The sequence below is a fragment of the Equus caballus genome, chromosome 24 (genome assembly GCF_041296265.1).
Source record: "Equus caballus isolate H_3958 breed thoroughbred chromosome 24, TB-T2T, whole genome shotgun sequence".
Taxonomy (NCBI): domain Eukaryota; kingdom Metazoa; phylum Chordata; class Mammalia; order Perissodactyla; family Equidae; genus Equus; species Equus caballus.
This window is the reverse complement of record NC_091707.1, coordinates 23,822,575-23,840,239: the sequence shown is the minus strand read 5'-3', so window position 1 is coordinate 23,840,239 and position 17,665 is coordinate 23,822,575. Positions and strand designations below refer to the sequence as shown.

The following is a 17,665-nucleotide window of genomic DNA, read 5'->3' as shown; positions in this document are numbered from 1 at the left end:
CATTTTAAGTATGGATACGGTCACTTTTGGGGAAATAATCAGGCTTATATCAGATTGGCTAACATGAACTGTTTCTTAATATAATGAGATTTAAAATGCTATGTTTTCAACTGCGTTCTTTCAGCCATTCAGATGGTACCTTCCGCATCTGTAGGCTAACAAAGAATTTAATAGCAGCTTCCCGCCCCCAGAGGATTCAGATTTATCTTCGAGTTAGGCTCAACATAATAAGAGGGCAGAGGTCAACTGCAGCTGTCCAGGCATCTAGAGAGCATCGCCTCAGCATTCCAGCCTCTGGAAATGTTCCTTGTAGCTCAAATGCCTCTGGAGTGGCGTGGCCCTGGCAAGTATTTCACGCTTTCAATTTCTACCCAGTCTGTTCAGGCAACATACTTTTGAAGTTTTAAAGTTGGTGTTGGATGACTACCTCTAGCTGAGCAGCTCAGATTCTGACCACATATTTTCTAAAGTGAAAACTAAGTATTTTAAGTTTCTGTTGAGAAGATTTAAAACTTGCTTTTGTCTTGCTGGTCATGTTCTCAATGTCATCGAAAATCATTTTAAGGTTTTATCTTTTCTATAGCCCAAAATTTGAGACACAGAGACTTTGATTATAACAGTACTAAATGTTACACAAGAAAAATTTTAACGTTTGAAGTCTTTTTATAAAGCTGGTGACGGGTAACAGATTATTGCCTGTCTCATAGGCTATGTCGAATCAGGCCTTCGCTGTAATAATAAAACTAAACATATGTTAGAGGCCCATGGTTTACAAGGTTCTTTCCATACTTCAGCTCATTTCCATACACACTGACATCCACCTCCTGAGACGGGCAGAACTCTCTGGATTCTAGACATTCTCTAGATAAAGAAACGGAGGCTTAGGGACAGAAAGGTAACAAAGTGATAAGTGAGAGCCAGGACTCAAGCCAAGGACCTCGACCCCATGCCAGACATGGGGTTATGCTGAGGAGCTCACAGCCAATCTGCAGTTTCCCTGAATATACGTAACAGTGAGTTATGTGACGAACAATATTTCATTTCAATTCAAATCATTCACCTTCAGAGTCAAGCAATTTGATTGGAAAGAAAAACCACATAAAGTTCTACAGATCACGCCTTTGATGTCTTAAAGGGAGGCAAAATACCTGGTAAAATGAAATCCTTTCTGCTAATCTTTCCTCTGTCTCCTCCACCAAACTCACAGAGGGCAACGTAGATACAAGCATTTCCAGGTCCTTTTCAAGAGATGCATAGTTTTCATCAAATTCTTCCCATTTCTAGAGAATCAAGAACATAAAATCACTGGGGCCCCTTTTCTAGATTAGTTCCAGACCATGACAAAATTAATCAGAAACAGAAATGAGCTCTGAGACCACACAAAATGGAAGTGCAGATTTCTAGGGCTTCTGTGAGGTACAACCCCACCTGGTAACAGCTCAGTGTCTAATGGGAAACAATTCCATTGCCATTGTGGAGAAGGTTTTAAGAAACCCACTGGGCATTAGTGTTTTATGCTTGCCTCGTCATATCGAGTAGGGACTAACAGGATCAAGTTAAAGTGATACGCTTAGCATGCACCTCTGTGGAGGCCTCAGAGCCGTAGGAGAGCCCTTCTCTCATCCGGAAAGGAAGGGCCAACTCTTAAAGCCTTTCTCAACAGAAGCACCTGTCAGGCTGCTTCCGCCCTCCCTACCCCAATGCCCCGTCCACTGAAAATCACTCTACCAGGCTGCACGCACACGATTCCACTGTTTGAGGAGTGTGGGCTCACACTTCATCGGGGGAGTGCTGCTGCCTTGGCCTGAGCCTTGCCTCATCCTAGCTCTCCGTTTCCACAGAAGCCCATGGCGAGGGTCTCAGCACAGGACAGAGCTGACTTGCGGACACAGAAATACTACGGCGGGAAAATAACCACCTTACTGATTCTCATAACTACTGAAATAGTGGGTCACCTGGCTATTAGGGGCACTCACCGGGCTCAAGGAGTCTTTTTTTATTTCAATACCATGAAATAGTACTATAAATATCAATTTGACACACTAACTAGGAAATTAATTTTATTAGCTAAAAAAACCCATTTCATATTATCACATTATAAAGTTGAATATTTCCTTCACGGGCTAACATTCGCTGTGATAAAAAGTTAAAGGGGGAAACCTTAACACTGAGAAAGAGCTTTACACAAATTTAATTTTTTTTCTTTGAACTGGGACAAGACTGTCATGAATCTACTTCAACATCATCATGTGGACCTGTCTCCTTTGGGAAGTACCATTTCTGAACCACTATTTTATCCAAGCGATCTCATTCAAGGTCTCAAAGTGCTTTCCATTTTGTTTATTTGTACACAAACCCAGAAAGTAGAAAGATGCTGTGCCATCCGTAATTTTCATAGAAGTCTCAGCTGCTACTTCATTCAGGGAATAGCAGTCAGAACTAGAACAGGGTTCCACATTCTGCTCATTGTTAGCTCCTTGTGCCTACTGCTTAACGATAACTAGATACTTCTTTTTGACACCTGGAGGTGGTGGCTGAAAATTTGGAATTCCCAGCTTAAGTACAAAGTTTGTACTAGCCAAATACCTGTAACAAACTCTGCAGCTTTATCCCATATTGGTGTGACTTTTCTTCTAGCAATTTAACTTCTTTTACTTGTTCTGCCCAAGATGTCTCTTTCTTTTGCAATAAAGAAGGAAGCATTTTGTTGGAGTATGTCTGGATCAACAGCATGTCAGCAACAAGCTTCCGGAAAAAAAGCTGTAAAATGGAGAAGGTTTTAATATTTATTTTTACATTGTGAAAATCTTAAAAACCAACTTACTTCAACGTTTTATACTGTTATATCTGTTTTTTTATCCAAAATCCAAAAGCACAGCCATGTATAGTCAAATATATGAGAAAACAAAAATTTCCAGTGAGATCTCCCTAAATCAGTTATTCTGAGTTTTAAGAAACTTTACAAAAAGGTAGATACTGACGTGGCCGAGGAATTTCAAGACACTAAGTTGGGTGGATAGATGTGTGAGCCAAGAAGCCACGCATCCAGTAGCTGGGGGTTCCTAAACCCTGGCTCTAACTTCTACTCAATACAAAGGCTAAATAAAGGGAATTTATTGACGAGGTCTATTGGGATCCTGGTACGTAAAAACTCCCAGAATAGCACTTTAAGAACCTTTAAAGAGGAAGGCTTTCCTTCATACATTCTTCTCCATTTAGAGTCAGCTGCCCCCAGTAGTTATCTGGAGGAACTTCTTATGTGAGTCTCTTCTCCTATTCCTTGAAAAGGATAGAAGGGTTTATAGAAGCATTTAGCATAGGGCTTGACACACTGTAAGTTTCAATTAATATATTTTATCCTCTTCTCCATTCTTTATACAGTATTTACGTTTGAATTTCTTAGGAGAAGGTCCACTTATCAAAGGCCTAGACTTAGCTTGTTGAAGGTAGGAACTCTGTCTTATACAGTTTTTATCATCAGCACTTAAATTACTGCATATCTTTAGTTGATGATCATGAGGTTTTTGTTTAATGAAATAATGGGAAACTAAAGGATTTACTGAGGCATTACACTAGATATACATTTATATATTTAAATAGGTATTTCCTTTGATTTCCATTCTCAGGAAAGCCTTTCCCAACTTACTGAATTCAATTTCCTCTATTAAATGCTCTGAAAGCATGTATCTTAATTTTAATTTTAAATTTGTTTAAATGACTCCTTGATAAATATGTCTTCTCTATCGGCTGAAAGCTCCATAAATGTAAGGAACTGTGTCTGTTTTCACTCACAATCATATTCTTAGATTTAGCATAGTTCCTTGTACACAGTGAGCACTCTGAGAGATGTTTGCTAAAAGATGAACAAATGAGGGACTAGCCCTGTGGTTAAGTTTCACATGTTCCACTTTGGCGGACTGGGTTCGGTTCCTGGGAACGGACCTACACCACTTGTCAGCCTCCATGCTGTGATAGCAACCCATATACAAAATAGAGGAAGAGTGGCATGGATGTTAGTTCAGGGCAAACCTTCCTCAGCGAAAAAAACAAAAAAAGAAAAGAAAAAGAAAAAAATAAGAACGAATGATGTATATTTCACCAAGGAAGAAAGTGGATGCTCTGTTCACACACAGGAAAATTTAGTCTATGAAAAGGTGACCTGACCCATGTGTCTTACCTTGTGGTTTTGTATTTGAGCCTGTAAGGCAACTTTACTTTTGGTTTGTTGTAAGTGGCCATGAGCAAGCTTTTCCTTTCCGATATTCACTAGTTCCACCATGCCTTGCAACAAAGCATCTTGCTGGCTCTCAGTGACGAAAGGGCTGCTGAGTTCCGTGTACCTGGCTCTCAGGATTCCCCACATACTGTCAAGTACATCCTGAAAGGAAAGAGTAAGTGTGTGCAAAAATGTTCATCCAACCATGAAAATAACCCAAATGAAGAACAAATCTAAACTCCCTTGGGGGAAGAAAAAAGTCTTACTCCTTATAATCATAGTAATTCACTGATTGAATGCTTTCTGCTCAGACATACCTCTAATTTGTAAACCTCTTGAAGTAAAACATAAGGTAAATGAAGGCTCTCCCCTTCGTCTCTTAGTTTTGCAACTCGGCTCTCGGAGTTCTGCAGCTCCACTGTATACGCATCTGCTTTCTAAGGTGAGAGACAATACAAAAGAGTAAAACCTTTTAATAAATTAGAGAAGGGTATATATTCATGTAAAATGACTTAAACAGTACAGGAAAGAATTAAGGGAAAAATGCAAGTCCAGCTTTCCCCACCCCAACCCCGCCCCCCCCACCTCCAGCTCCTCCCAGAGATGCACAGTCAACAGCATGTCCATAATGCCTCTCAGGCATGTACCAGGAGATCCAGGCACATCCTTACACTCATTGCCTTGCACACATCATTCTGTTCCGCAGTTTGCACTCCTCACTTATCAGCCCCTCAGCATCTCTTCAAATCAGTACAAACATATATGGCTCCTTTTAAACAGGCACATAGCATGCCATTGTATGTCTGCACACTGCTTTAGTAACAGTCGGCTCTCAATGGACTTTGGGGCTATTAAACAGTTTTTAATTCAAGCAGTGCTGCCAGGTCCATCCTTGAATATTTATATGATTATTTATCTTTATGCACTTGTCTTACTCCCTTAGGATAAGTGCATATCCAGCACCTAGACCAGCATCTGAACATAGTAGGTCCTCAATTAATACTTAAATAAATGAAGTGAAAATGCTGCTGGATGGAAGAGTATTTATGCTTAAAATTATAATCTATAGCCAAGTGGTCCCTGAAGCTGACCAGAGGTGAGGGTCTCCTTTCCCAACACCCTTACCAACACTGCACAAGCTCAAATTCTTGCCTAGTTGATATGCAACAATGGTCTTTTTTGTTTTAATTTACACTTCATCAGGTACCACTCAAGAGATATTTTTAAAGGTCAACATAAATAGTTTTCATTCTTATTTATTTACTTAAGCCTTGCCACTGCTCACAGAGGGAAATGGTTCAGAAACACAGCTTATATACACGACTCTTTGGTCCAAGGGCCGGCCAGTTGGAATTATTTTCATTTGATTACCTGAAGCTGCTCATCAATACTCTGGCCACTGATCTCATTCAAAGACTGTTGTAAAGATGCTTTATTCTTAATAAGTTGATCATATAATCGCTTTATTTCATTCTGTACAAAAAGATAAACGCAGGAAGCAGGAAACTGAGAATCTCATTTAGGCCTTCAATACCTTTTTGAAAATTAATTATCCTTTCATTTTTGTGCTATCAGAAATTTCAAACATATACAAAAATAGAGGAATCCCTGCATTACCATCACGCAGCTTTAACAATGATTGATTTGTGGCTGGTTGTCTCTGTACCCTCCCCTGAGCTTTCTTGACTGTACCTAACCTCCCTTCCCTCAGATTATTTTGAAGCAAATCCCAGATATCATATTATTTTATCAGTATGTTTCAGTATGTATCTCTAAAAGACAAAGATTTCTCTTTAAAAATTCTACAAATCAATAATAATTCCTTAGTATTATTAACTGTCCAGACAGAGTTCACATTTCTCTAATTGCCTATAATTTTCCTTTTTGGTTTATTTGAATTGGGATCTAAATGAGGTCCAATAGGTTGCAATGGATTAATATGTGTCTTCAGTCTCTTATAATCTGCAGGCTCCCCGACCCCCTCTCTTTTTCATTTCTTGGATTTTTTTAGGGGGAGGGGAAACGAGTTCTTTATTCTCTACAGCTTCCCACTGTTTGTACTTGGCTGACTGCACTCCCACGGAGCTGCTTAACAGGTCCTTCTTCCCTGGTGCCTATTGTACTTGGATTCTAGAGGCTGGATCAAATTCAGGTTTGATTTGATGGGCAAGACTCCTTCATAAGTGGTGTCGTGTTTCATTTCTTTTTCATGAGATAATTTTAGTAGCTTCCTGACTAGTCCACCTGCTCAGGTCTCTCTTCCAATCCCCATAGACAACTGCCAATGACTCTACCTGAGACACACACAGACTGCCATTCCTTTGCTGAAAAACTTTATTGGCTCCCTCTCATCTAGAAATCCTCCCCTATGACACTCATTAAGTGGCTGAGTGTAATACAGAAATATTACTTTAGCTCATCCTAACAAATTCATACCCAAGACTTTGGAAAGGGCATTGCTTTCAAATGGTCTCCAACCATGAGCAGGAGAACTAACTTCAAGACTTTCACAGAAAGAATCTCACCACTTTCCTTAGCAATTCCTATTCACGAATGCAGTCAAGAACAGGAATTAATGCAAATTAGGGGTCCTTTCTGTAACCTAACACAGTGCCAAAGTAGGCTGAGTGCCCTGCCCGTACCTGATAACTGCGGTTATAGTCGAGGCCGGCTTTCAGGGACTTGCTTCTAGAGGCAGCTGCAGCCTGGGTGTGCTCCAGGTAGACCTGGAGGTTATCAAAACATTCAAGGAGCAAGCTGGTGTTCTTGCCAGGCCAAGTCATGGCTTTTAAAAGATCATCCTTCTTGTCACTCAAAGCTAAGTAAAGTTTTTTCAACTCAAGAGCCAGCGTCTGCAAAGTAGAGAGGAAGGAAGACACAGTGAATGAGCTCTGACCTTAAGAGGCTTCAGCTCTGGCTTGAGTAGTGGGCTGCCTGTGGTAATGACCAACATATGGCCTTGGTGGAAGTTTCCTACCTCATAGTGCACCTGCTGAGCACAAGCATCCTCTCTGAAGAGCCCAGGTGTCTGCAGCATCTCCTCCACACTGCCAAGGCACTGACTGAGGGTCAGAAATAGTTCAAATAATTTTTTATCCACATTTATGAATGTTTCTTCAGTCATGTTTCCCTGAATCAAGAGGAAAAAGAAAACATAAAAATCATTAAGCCTCCTAGCTTTCCCAAGCCTACATTTTCCCTGGTTTCCATTATAGTTTACAATTTATGGTATACTTTTTTATAATTAGTTGTTTCAAATACTATGTGAACTACGTAGCAGAATAAATAAATAAAATTAAGATGTTAACTCTGGGAAAAACAAGTTTACGAAACTCAGTGTTAGGTAGTGAGTTGACTATTGAATAGAATTAAAAGGTAAGTGAAAGGTGAAGGACTTCCTGAGCAGGGTCATCCAGGGGTAAGCGTGGCCCCAGATCAATCATACCATCTCTCTTCCCGCTGCTCCCTGCCTCCCACATCTTAACGTAGGAGAAAGTGGGTTAACGAAATCAAGTATGGCTTGGAGAAGGAAAAGAAGTCAAGAAGGGGTTGATTAGAAAGAGGTATAGTATCTGAAAGATAGGGATGGTACAGCATGGTGACTATAGTTAACAATACTGTATTGTATATATGCAAGTTGCTAAGACAGTAGATCTTAAAAGTTCTCATTACAAGAGAAACAATTTGTAACTATGTATGATTGACGGACGTCCACTAGACTCATTGTGGTGAGCATTTTGCAATATATACAAATATCGAATCATTATATTGCACACCTGAAACTAAAATAACGTTATATGTCAATTATATCTCAATTAAAAAAAGAGAAGAATGGGCTGTGGAGCAGGGAGGAATTAGGAGTGTCACTTATGGGCTGATTGTGAGAATTAAGGCCACTCTTACATGTACAGCTCCAAGAGGTGCCCCGGGGTTGTGCAATTGTGTCCTGGTGAGTTTGGGAGCCACAGGTCTGTTTTAGCCTAAGCTGTTGGAACCACCCCTTTTTCTTTACCCACAATCACCTTGAATTCCTAACCAGTTACAAGTAATTTAGGAGCATCCCAAGGCTAGTAATCACCCCAATTTGGGCTGTCTCATACTGTCTTCTCTGATGAATACCTAACATTACCTAGCACACCGTCTCAGTGTTAAGCCTACTCAAGATTGGAAACCTTACCTATTCTGCCCTCCTTCACCCTTCCAACCCCAGAGCACTACTGCAGACAGGACTAATCAACCAAGTCCTGTTCCTACTAACCCTGCACTCAGGTTCAGGAGCCTTTGCACATGGTGCTCTAGGCAGCCACTACCAAATTTATCAGAGCTGGCAAGAGGGATCAATTCTATGTGCAATTCTAGGACCCATTCCATTAGGCGTTCTATTATTTGTTCAGTAAAGAAAACTATGACCAATCCACAATATCACATCTCCCTTCTCTTTTGTTATTGCAACGAGGAAAATATATAACGTGCAGCTGCTACCTGTGTCTGCAGATTATTTGCTTCTTGACGCAGGTCTTCAAGTTGGGTAGTATAAGTTTTCAGTTCTTCAGTTGCTGGGTATCTAAAGTTATACACGCTCACACTGGGTAGAATACTCATATTTGTGGCAACCTATTTGAAAAAGGGAAACTCTATTACAGACTGAGATCCTGCTGATGTTAATGTCAAACAGCAAAAACACCTTAGCACGCCATCTTCAGAGTTACCCTCTGGATAAGTGTTTTTGTCTACCCTGTCATTTACAAGAAAAAATAATTAAATTAAATTTTAAATATTTTGGACAATCTGAAAAGTCATGACCAGTTAGTCATGGCCTTACTTAGACACTTCAGGGCCCATTTAGATATCAAAATGAGAGAAAAAAAACATAATTTGAAAAATAGAGTAAAATTTCTAATCTTTCAATTTAGTAGCAATGCTATCCATGTTACAGTTAGCTGTTTCTCTTCCCATTACTGTAGACTCCTGTATACAGCCAACTCTTAGAATAGAATTCAGTCACCTCCAGGGACAGATATGGATCTTGATTTGTTATTGAAAAGCTTAAAAAGTATTGAAAATGAGCTGAGACTTCAGAAGGGAGAACGATTCAAAGTTAATTTCTTTCTCCAATTGGAAAACTAACATGAAAAGTAACAGGATGGGGTGGTAGATGACTCTGCTTAGGGAGAAAACTATTGATGGTGTTTTACTCTCTTGGAAAGAGAAAGATATACATGTTACAGTGCGTATAACAAGGAGAAACCAAGACTAAAGCTCTACCAATGAGTCTGACTCAACCTTAATTGGTCAAATAAGGTTTTTGGCAGAATAGAAGGGAACTAAAAAGTTCCCACGAGACTGGGGAATTGGGAAATCGTTGGTAACCTTTGTCCAGGCAGTTTGAGGGCAAAGTTGAAGGCAGAAGCTTGATTGCTATGACAACAGTGCTGTTCTGCTCATGGCCTCCCTGTTTAGCGAGAAATCCAACAGTATCTGGCACAGTATGAATAAACCTATAATGGCAATGATCAGGTGTGTTGGTGGGAATATAGACTGGTGCCATTGGCACAGGGGCCGGCACACTGAAGATTCCAAATAATCTTTTGATGAATCAATGATGCTCATATAGCACTGTATCATTTTTTAACAGTTTTATATATATATTATTTATTCCACATATAGTAACTGAGATTCTATGATGCTCTAGGTACTGTGCCAGGCACTCAAATGTGAACCAGGCAGACATGGTCTTTCTTCTCACACCAGCTAGTGGGGAATACACACAAATGACCAGGTGCACGGTATGGTGAGAGCTCTGATGAGGGAAGCCCAGGGTGCTAGAGAAGCACAAAGGCGGGGCACTTAAGGCAGATTCCCAGGAGGGTAAAAAGGGGCCAGCCAAGTGAGGAACCTACTTGGCATCTTTGCTTTCTGAAAATAAACTGCCACTAATGCAGAACATACATGTGTGTTTAATGAACACTTGTTGGATTTTCAAAGATAAACATGCTACTTTACACTGTGTGCAGACACACACTGACCTGAGGCTGCACACGTTGCGGCAGAGGTAGTCTTACTTTTGATGAGAGTTCATGATGTAAATATTGCCACTTATCTCCACTGCGGCCCTGGGGTGACAAGACCGAGTCTGAAGCATCATTTTCAGGGCTAGATGCCTTATCGCTTTTAAGGGAAAACAAAAGGTGAAAATAATAAACATACAAAAATTTTATTACATTCAGATAATACTTTATTAAATGACTTTAAAAGAAACACTTTAATTCTCCCAACCATACAACTACCGAATATCCAACTCTTTAAAAATGTTTTACCTCACAGATGATTTGTGAGTTGCGTCTTTATCATGTTGGCAATACTGGGGCCACATTTCCTTAGCATTCATTTCTATGAATTTGATGAAATCTTTCTGTTCCATTGGAGATAACTCCAGAACCTATATTGAGTAAGATTCAAATGGTCCAGTCAATCAAGGTTTCCAATTAGTACCCAGGGGTTTCTTCTGTTGAGATAAGCTGATTTTGAACCACTTCCTAAATCATTAGTTACTATTTCTTTCTTGTTTGCTTGTTCCTGTTAACTTTTATTTCTCAAAAACCTATTTAAAATATTCACACAATGACCAAGGGTTATTTAATATATATTACACACATGGAAAACCACCAAAAATATCCTACAACATTTTGAAACAATAGGGGAAAGGGTGTTGCAGTTACAGAGGTAAGTTCACGCCCAGAGTTGCTGCACGCACAGGAACTCACGCACCACACTGCCCACTCAGCCACATACGAAAACACTCCAGTGGCAGCTCAGGATGTAGTTCAAAGGGAAATTCCACATAGCAAGCTTTATTCTTATCCTTATAACTTTTAGGGGCTGAAATTACCTGTTGCTGCTGGAAATCTTTTTGCTTGCTGAATTGTGGCCTTTCAGTGACAACAGATTCAAATTCAGAAAGGTTATCTGGTTGGAGAACTTTTTGATGCTCTGAAGGTTTCTTTAGAAGAGTAGGATGCTGCAAAAAATTTTATGATGGTAGACTTATTTTATTTAAAAAGATGACCCACTTTATTTCAATTCTAATAATGAGACGACATAATGGAAAAGTTTCATATTGAGTAAATGACTGTATTTTATTATTTATTATAATTATATACTACGATTTAAATGTACTCATTTCATAACAACTTCAAAAACCACTATATTTGATGAAGTTGTCATCATATTTCCTCAACTGAATTCAGTCAATGAATTACTAAAATCCAGGAAATCTATTGCCTTTTTTTTCTTAAGAACAGAGTAAAAAAAATATCAAAAAGAGAAATAGTATTATGCATACGAATTCAAATATCCCCTATGTCTAAAACATAAGTCGATTTTTTTTTAAAAGAAAGAACACATTAGGATGAAAGGGAACCAAATGCCCTGTGTATCTGCAGCCCATCTCATTTCTGTGAATCTAAGTCCTCTAGCAGGAACTAGCATCTCCTGAGTATGGATGCAAATCTTATGTAGTAAGATCCTACTCAGAGGACGCACATTCGCACTTCTAAACACAGAACGCTTTTAAAAGTCACAGGAACACTTCAGCTGTATGATACTTTAATCTCTCTATATAAATATTTATAAATAAATAACAAAAGTACCCTAGAAACAGGTTTTGTGTTTCTGAGGTCGAATTTTAACCATACCTATAAAGGCTTCGTTTTCCAGTCAATTGGAGTCACAAAATTCCTTTAAAATACATCTTTCTTTTATGAAGAAGGCTTACACCAGACCTATTACCAGCAAGAACAATCAACCCAACCAAACCCAACCCAACCCAAACCAAAACCATCACTAACAACAACCTAGACTGGAAAACTGCACAGCAAAAGGAAACCAGTAACAAGAGCAAGCACAACCATCCCTCACAGTTTTAAGAGGTGTAATTTTTACTTAGTATAATTCCTCTGTAGTTGTTTCATCACCTCCACCCAGAGTTCCTTCCTGGCGGGTTTATCACATACATATATCTGCATACATGTTTGTTCATACATAGCCGTATTTTACCTGGTCCTCACTGTACTTCTCCTGAAGCATCACCTGGACTTTTTCCAAATTGCACTTCACAGTTTTTAGTTTCAAGGAAAGTGCTTCAGCCTCCTGTTGAGTGGCTCCACTATCTCCCAGGCCCTGATCTTTGCAATTCTCTAACAGAGACGCAACCTTGTGCTCAATCTCTGTTAGCATAGCCTAGGAAATAAAATCATTTAATTATTCCTACTTTTGGTCTTGAACAAGTGTTATGCCTCAAAATAAGTTAGATTCCCTCTCTCTATTTAAGTACATACAAGATGTTCCAGAAACACAGGTTGGAAGGGATCTTGGGAAAACAGAAAAACAACTTCCACATAATTCCTGTGCTTTTCCACAGGGGTGTCATGAAACCAACCCCAAATTGCCGATGTCACTCTCTAATACAAGTGATTCTATAATGACTTTAGAAAACACAGCTGAATGTATCCAGCATGGCATAGTGGTTAAGAACACAGACGCTGGAACTCGACTACCTGCGTTCAGTCTCTAGGGAAACTTGGGCACCTTCCTTCATGTGAGTGTGCCTCTAGTCACCTGTAAAGTGGGGATAATAACGGAACTTACCTCCTACGGTCCCTTTGAGGAATTACAGTTAAATCCATGTATTTTGACCAGTGCTTGATACATACCCTGTGCTTAAAATGTGTTGACTATTACTTTCCCCCCACTTTCCCAAAACTTTCTGTTGCAAAGTGTTGAGTACTAATAACCAAAGAATTCTACAGAACTCTTTGAAAATTCTTTCCCTTGCTCTTTTCCTTCTCTTTCTCAAGCCAAATAAGCTTCCAAAATATCAGAAGAAGACCACAGAAGAAATAATTTGGAACCTAAAACACTTAGTCATTGATACAACTGGCCAACTTACACCCTGGCCTAAAAATAAATCAGCGGGATGAAGTAAGCTTCTCAGTAGGTCTCTGTCATGGTATTCCTCCTCAGCAGATCAAGTTTGCCCTCTCCTGGGCTCAGGACCCCGAACAGCCATGCCAACTGGCTGGGCACAGAAGCGGCATTCAGACTCCCGTTCCAGCACCTGGATCATTTGTGCTAAAACTCGGTATGGGACTATGAGCAGGTTCAGCCCTCTGAGAGAAACGTAAGGAAAAACTCTAGCCTTAAAACAAATTTTCAAATAATATATGGTCTAATTCCTCCATCCATGAAAACTACTTGTATCCTCTAACATACAGACTCTTCTAAGCTTAAACAGTACGTCCTCACAGATTTTAAAGGGGCTGTAAAAAAAGGGTATGATAGGGGCTGGCCCCGTGGCCTAGTGGTTAAGTTCGCACGCTCCGCTGCAGGCGGCCCAGTGTTTCGTCGGTTCGAATCCTGGGCGCGGACATGGCACTGCTCGTCAGACCACGCTGAGGCAGCGTCCCACATGCCACAACTAGAGGAACCCACAACGAAGAATACACAACTATGTACCAGGGGGCTTTGGGGAGAAAAAGGAAAAAATAAAATCTTTAAAAAAAAAAAAAAAGGGTATGATAATTTTGTGCTTTTTTTGCACTTAGCTATTTTATGCTCTCTACTTTTTCATGTGTCTACATACACATGTTCAGGATTCCCATTTTGATAGTCGCAAGTTGATATTCCATGGTTCACATAACTTCCCTATTAAGCCTGTAAGCTGTTTCCAATTCTTTATTTTTGTAATAAATGCTGGCATAAATATTTTTCTCCTTTCTGGGTTATTCTCAGAGGGTAAATTTAAAGTAATGGTATTATTAGGCCAAAGAAGATGGACATTTTATCTCCTCACGGCTGACCTCCCAAAACGTGGAACCAATCTGACAGAACTATCAGACGTTAGTGGATCCATTTCTCCAGAGTTTTCCAGGATGATATAATTTTTGCCAGTGTACCGTAGGAAGAAAACAACAGCTGTTTGGATTCACATGTCTTTCACAATCAAGGCTGAAGATTTCTTCTCAAATATTAAATTACCGGATATAATTTTTTCTTCACTGTTTGCTCTTGTGTCTTTGGACACTTTCCCGCTGGAAACTTAGTGTTTTTACAGACCAGTGTAAGACTTTTTATAAATTTCAATATTAAATTGTATGTGTCACGGCATTAGATAAATGAGCCAAAGATGGCCCCTGTATATTGGTCCCTATGATGTTTATGTCTTCACAGCAGGCCAGGACCAATAGCTCAATCCCACTGGCACAAAACTCAAAACTGGACCCCACATCTGCTAGTCACGGTTAAGACAAACTCTGGTGAACTGGAAGACCCCAGCCTCTGCTGCCCTTTGGAGCTCTCTGATATCACCTAGACACACAAGCCCCTCTGGACTCCTGACCCCCCAAGAGTTCCCTTGTCCTCTTCCCACCCCCATCCCATGCCAAAGCCTCTGGAAGGTCTCCTGCTGTGAGGGACTTCCCAGTCCCTCAGGATCCTGCCAAAATGCTGCCCAAATAAAGCTCTTGTATGCTATTGCCACCTCGTGGTCTGTCTTTTCCTTGAGCAGTCCCAAAATCTTTGAACTCACTACAAGTGGCTGGAAGATGGGATTCTGGTGATGATCAAGGAATTGGCATGGGGTCTACCCAGTGAGCAGGACAATCAAATGGCAAATCGATCCTGGACGGTCTTCAGGGCCTGGGACTCAACACCTGGCACGCTGTGGGCTCAGTTTAGAGTAGCATCGCTCTGTGCTGAGTTACACTCTTTTTTCCAGACTCCCCTGTGCCTCATCAGCCAGGCCATGCGACAGTGCCAGTGTGTGAGTGAACCCACCTCTCAGAGCTGACTTTTGGGATCAGAGGCGCTGAGCTGCTCAGGGAAGGAGGCCAGCCTGCCCACCTGAGTCCCCCACTAGTTGGATGTTCTAAGACTGCGGGCCTGACGTAAGACGGTGAGGAGTGTCCGCCCTGGATGGAGGGTGGGCTACTCCCGACCCCATAACACTATAGTGGGAGGAGCTCTCTGTGGCAGGGCTGGTGATATGGGGCACTCTGAGAGGATGTCTTCATCACTGGGGACTGCTGCAGGAGACAACAAGCCAATCAGGCAGAGACTGGTCTAAGCACCGTTGGGGGAGGAGCCTCAATTGTTGTGACACTCAAATTATGCTGCCGCCATGTCGTCATTCTAGCCCCTCCCTGGAGGGACACAGAAATCCCAACATTTGGGCTGAGCGAGCAAATGGTACTCAAAGTGGCTAAAGGCAAGGAAGTTTACATTCCTGCCCCTCCCAAGCAAGAGGAGCATTTGTAGAAAAACGGCAGCGAGGTCCTTTTATGCTGTATCTGCCATCTTGCAAATCAGGATACTCAGTTTCATTTCCGGTGAATGAAAATTCAAAAAACTTATTATTATGAATAAAAATAACAGCATTTATTGAGCACTTTTTATACACTTTATACACCAGACACTGGTTTATAGACCTTATCCCATTTAATCCTAAATCCCATGAGATAACCTTCTATATGAGGAAAATGAGGTGAGAAGTTAACTTCCTCAAGTTCATAGCTAACGTGATGGAGCTGAATTTGGACTCTAGATTCTGAGCTCTTACTCACTACTGTCTCCCCAAAATACTCTGATTACATAAATTGTTTCAAAAAATTACCGTGAGAACAAAAGTTGAGGCCAAGATAAACGTAAGGGTCAGAGTAACAGGAAGAAACCCACTGTTGCTTTAAGAGAAAGTCACCTAGTCTTGGAAGGGGATTGGCGAAGAGGTAAGCCATGAACTCCGACCCCAGCCTTACCTGGCACCCTACCAGCTGCTGTTCCACCGCCTGCTGCATGTCTGCGTCTAATGTTTCCGGCTCGAATGCCACGTTGGCTTGGCGCAGCCACAGCTCCAGCTCGGCCACCTGGGTCTTGCAGACATGGAGGACTTCTGTGGGCTCGAGCCTAGGTTTCTCCACCTTGGCCTCAAAGGCTCCTTGCTCGTCAGAAAAGCCCAGAGCTGCAGCCTCGATAGGAGGTGTGGCACCCTAAGATAAATCCAAAGGTAACCCAGCAGTGAAAAGCCAGGAGTCCAAAGTTTTCAGATTTGGACTTGCAAGGACCTGTGAACCTGCATTTCCCCAGTTAAAAGAAAAAAAATAAGGGCAGAAGAAGAAAGAAAAGAAAAGAAAAATGCACCTCCACACGCATAGCAACAATCATGTGACCTGCCACCCCGGGTTTCCAAGCAGCCGATCTGCATGTACACAGGTACAGTATTCCCAGGCACAGAGGACGCAAACGGGCTCGCGGTTCATTAAACGGCAGGCCCCAGGAGACAGGTGAGTGTGAGGGAGAGGGTGTGCATGTGGGTGTGTGTCTGAAACATTTCAGCGAATTGCCCAGTGTTTAAAGTTGCGTGACACATGATTAAGCAATGCTTACATTGCTGTGCGCTCTATTCAAACAGAAAAAAAAGATCTTTACACACTGGCAGGGATACAAGGAAATATACCACTTTTAACTTAACAGCTTTTCAAGTAGTTAGATTATAAAATATTTTAGCTTTTTTTCCCCCTAACATACATGCTATTGCTCATCTAAACATCTCCCTATTAAAAATAGCTTAAGTCAAGCAATGAGTTTCCGTGGGGTATTCTGGAAACTTTTCTCCTGTTCTTCAGAGAGAATCCCTAAGACTACTTTTCACCTTCTAGAGACTCAAATATTAGTGAATTAAGGACTAGATGCTTATAGTATAAATTGTGGTGTGTTCTTTTTATACTGAAATAACTGGGTTGCCTATTGATCCAGTAGAAAAAGTTCTCCCAGATACCAAATTATTCTGCCAATTTTATAATAATATTTTTAATTTTGAGGTAAAAGATTATTTGATACAGAGATATATATTTGCCTCTCATTGTGTAATTTACCCTTTCCTAGAATACTGAAAGCATGTATCAGACCCTTCTAGAGAAATTCCTTCAGGAATAAGGATTTGTGTTTGGATCCACAAAATTATTGTTCTCAATAAATATTTTGTGGATTATGAATATGATGAAAATACAATGTTTTCTACATAAGACTTCACAAACTACATGTTAGCATCTAATAAGACACAATTTTGGCCAAGGGACAAACTTCTAATGAAAGTTGCTCACAAATGTAAACCCTACCTCAACTCAAACGCACATTTCCCAATGTTTGTAGAATTTAGTTTAAACATAGAAATTTCAGGACAGCAGAAGTGCACAGAATTGGCAAGTGGTAACAAAACCATGCAGGGTATGAAAATACCATTCACTTTCACACACACTGATGAGGATCCTGAAAGCTGGTCTGGCAGAAGTGTTTGTGGGATGTACTTGTTCTTCTTGACCATCTATTAACTTCATGTGTTTGCTCTTTTCCACCCAAACACTCTCTCTCCTGCCTTCATCAATATTTTCTGCAAGA

At 40.7% G+C, this 17,665-nt stretch overlaps 1 protein-coding gene across 8 annotated transcripts in view; it reads right to left on the bottom strand.

Annotated features, from left to right (window-relative positions):
• The window catches only part of SYNE2 (spectrin repeat containing nuclear envelope protein 2), a 296,778-nt gene that overhangs the window by 74,787 nt on the left and 204,326 nt on the right, over positions 1-17,665 (bottom strand). For all 8 annotated transcript variants that reach the window (XM_023627878.2, XM_023627880.2, XM_023627881.2 and 5 more), the window contains 13 exons: positions 16,027-16,257; positions 12,272-12,454; positions 11,106-11,234; positions 10,534-10,655; positions 10,243-10,384; positions 8,699-8,830; positions 7,194-7,346; positions 6,859-7,068; positions 5,588-5,689; positions 4,534-4,653; positions 4,178-4,378; positions 2,587-2,760; positions 1,149-1,280 (listed from right to left, as the gene is read on the bottom strand). In XM_023627878.2, coding sequence (XP_023483646.1) covers positions 1,149-1,280; positions 2,587-2,760; positions 4,178-4,378; positions 4,534-4,653; positions 5,588-5,689; positions 6,859-7,068; positions 7,194-7,346; positions 8,699-8,830; positions 10,243-10,384; positions 10,534-10,655; positions 11,106-11,234; positions 12,272-12,454; positions 16,027-16,257 — 2,031 coding nt within the window. The remainder of the gene's footprint in view (positions 1-1,148; positions 1,281-2,586; positions 2,761-4,177; positions 4,379-4,533; positions 4,654-5,587; positions 5,690-6,858; positions 7,069-7,193; positions 7,347-8,698; positions 8,831-10,242; positions 10,385-10,533; positions 10,656-11,105; positions 11,235-12,271; positions 12,455-16,026; positions 16,258-17,665) is intronic.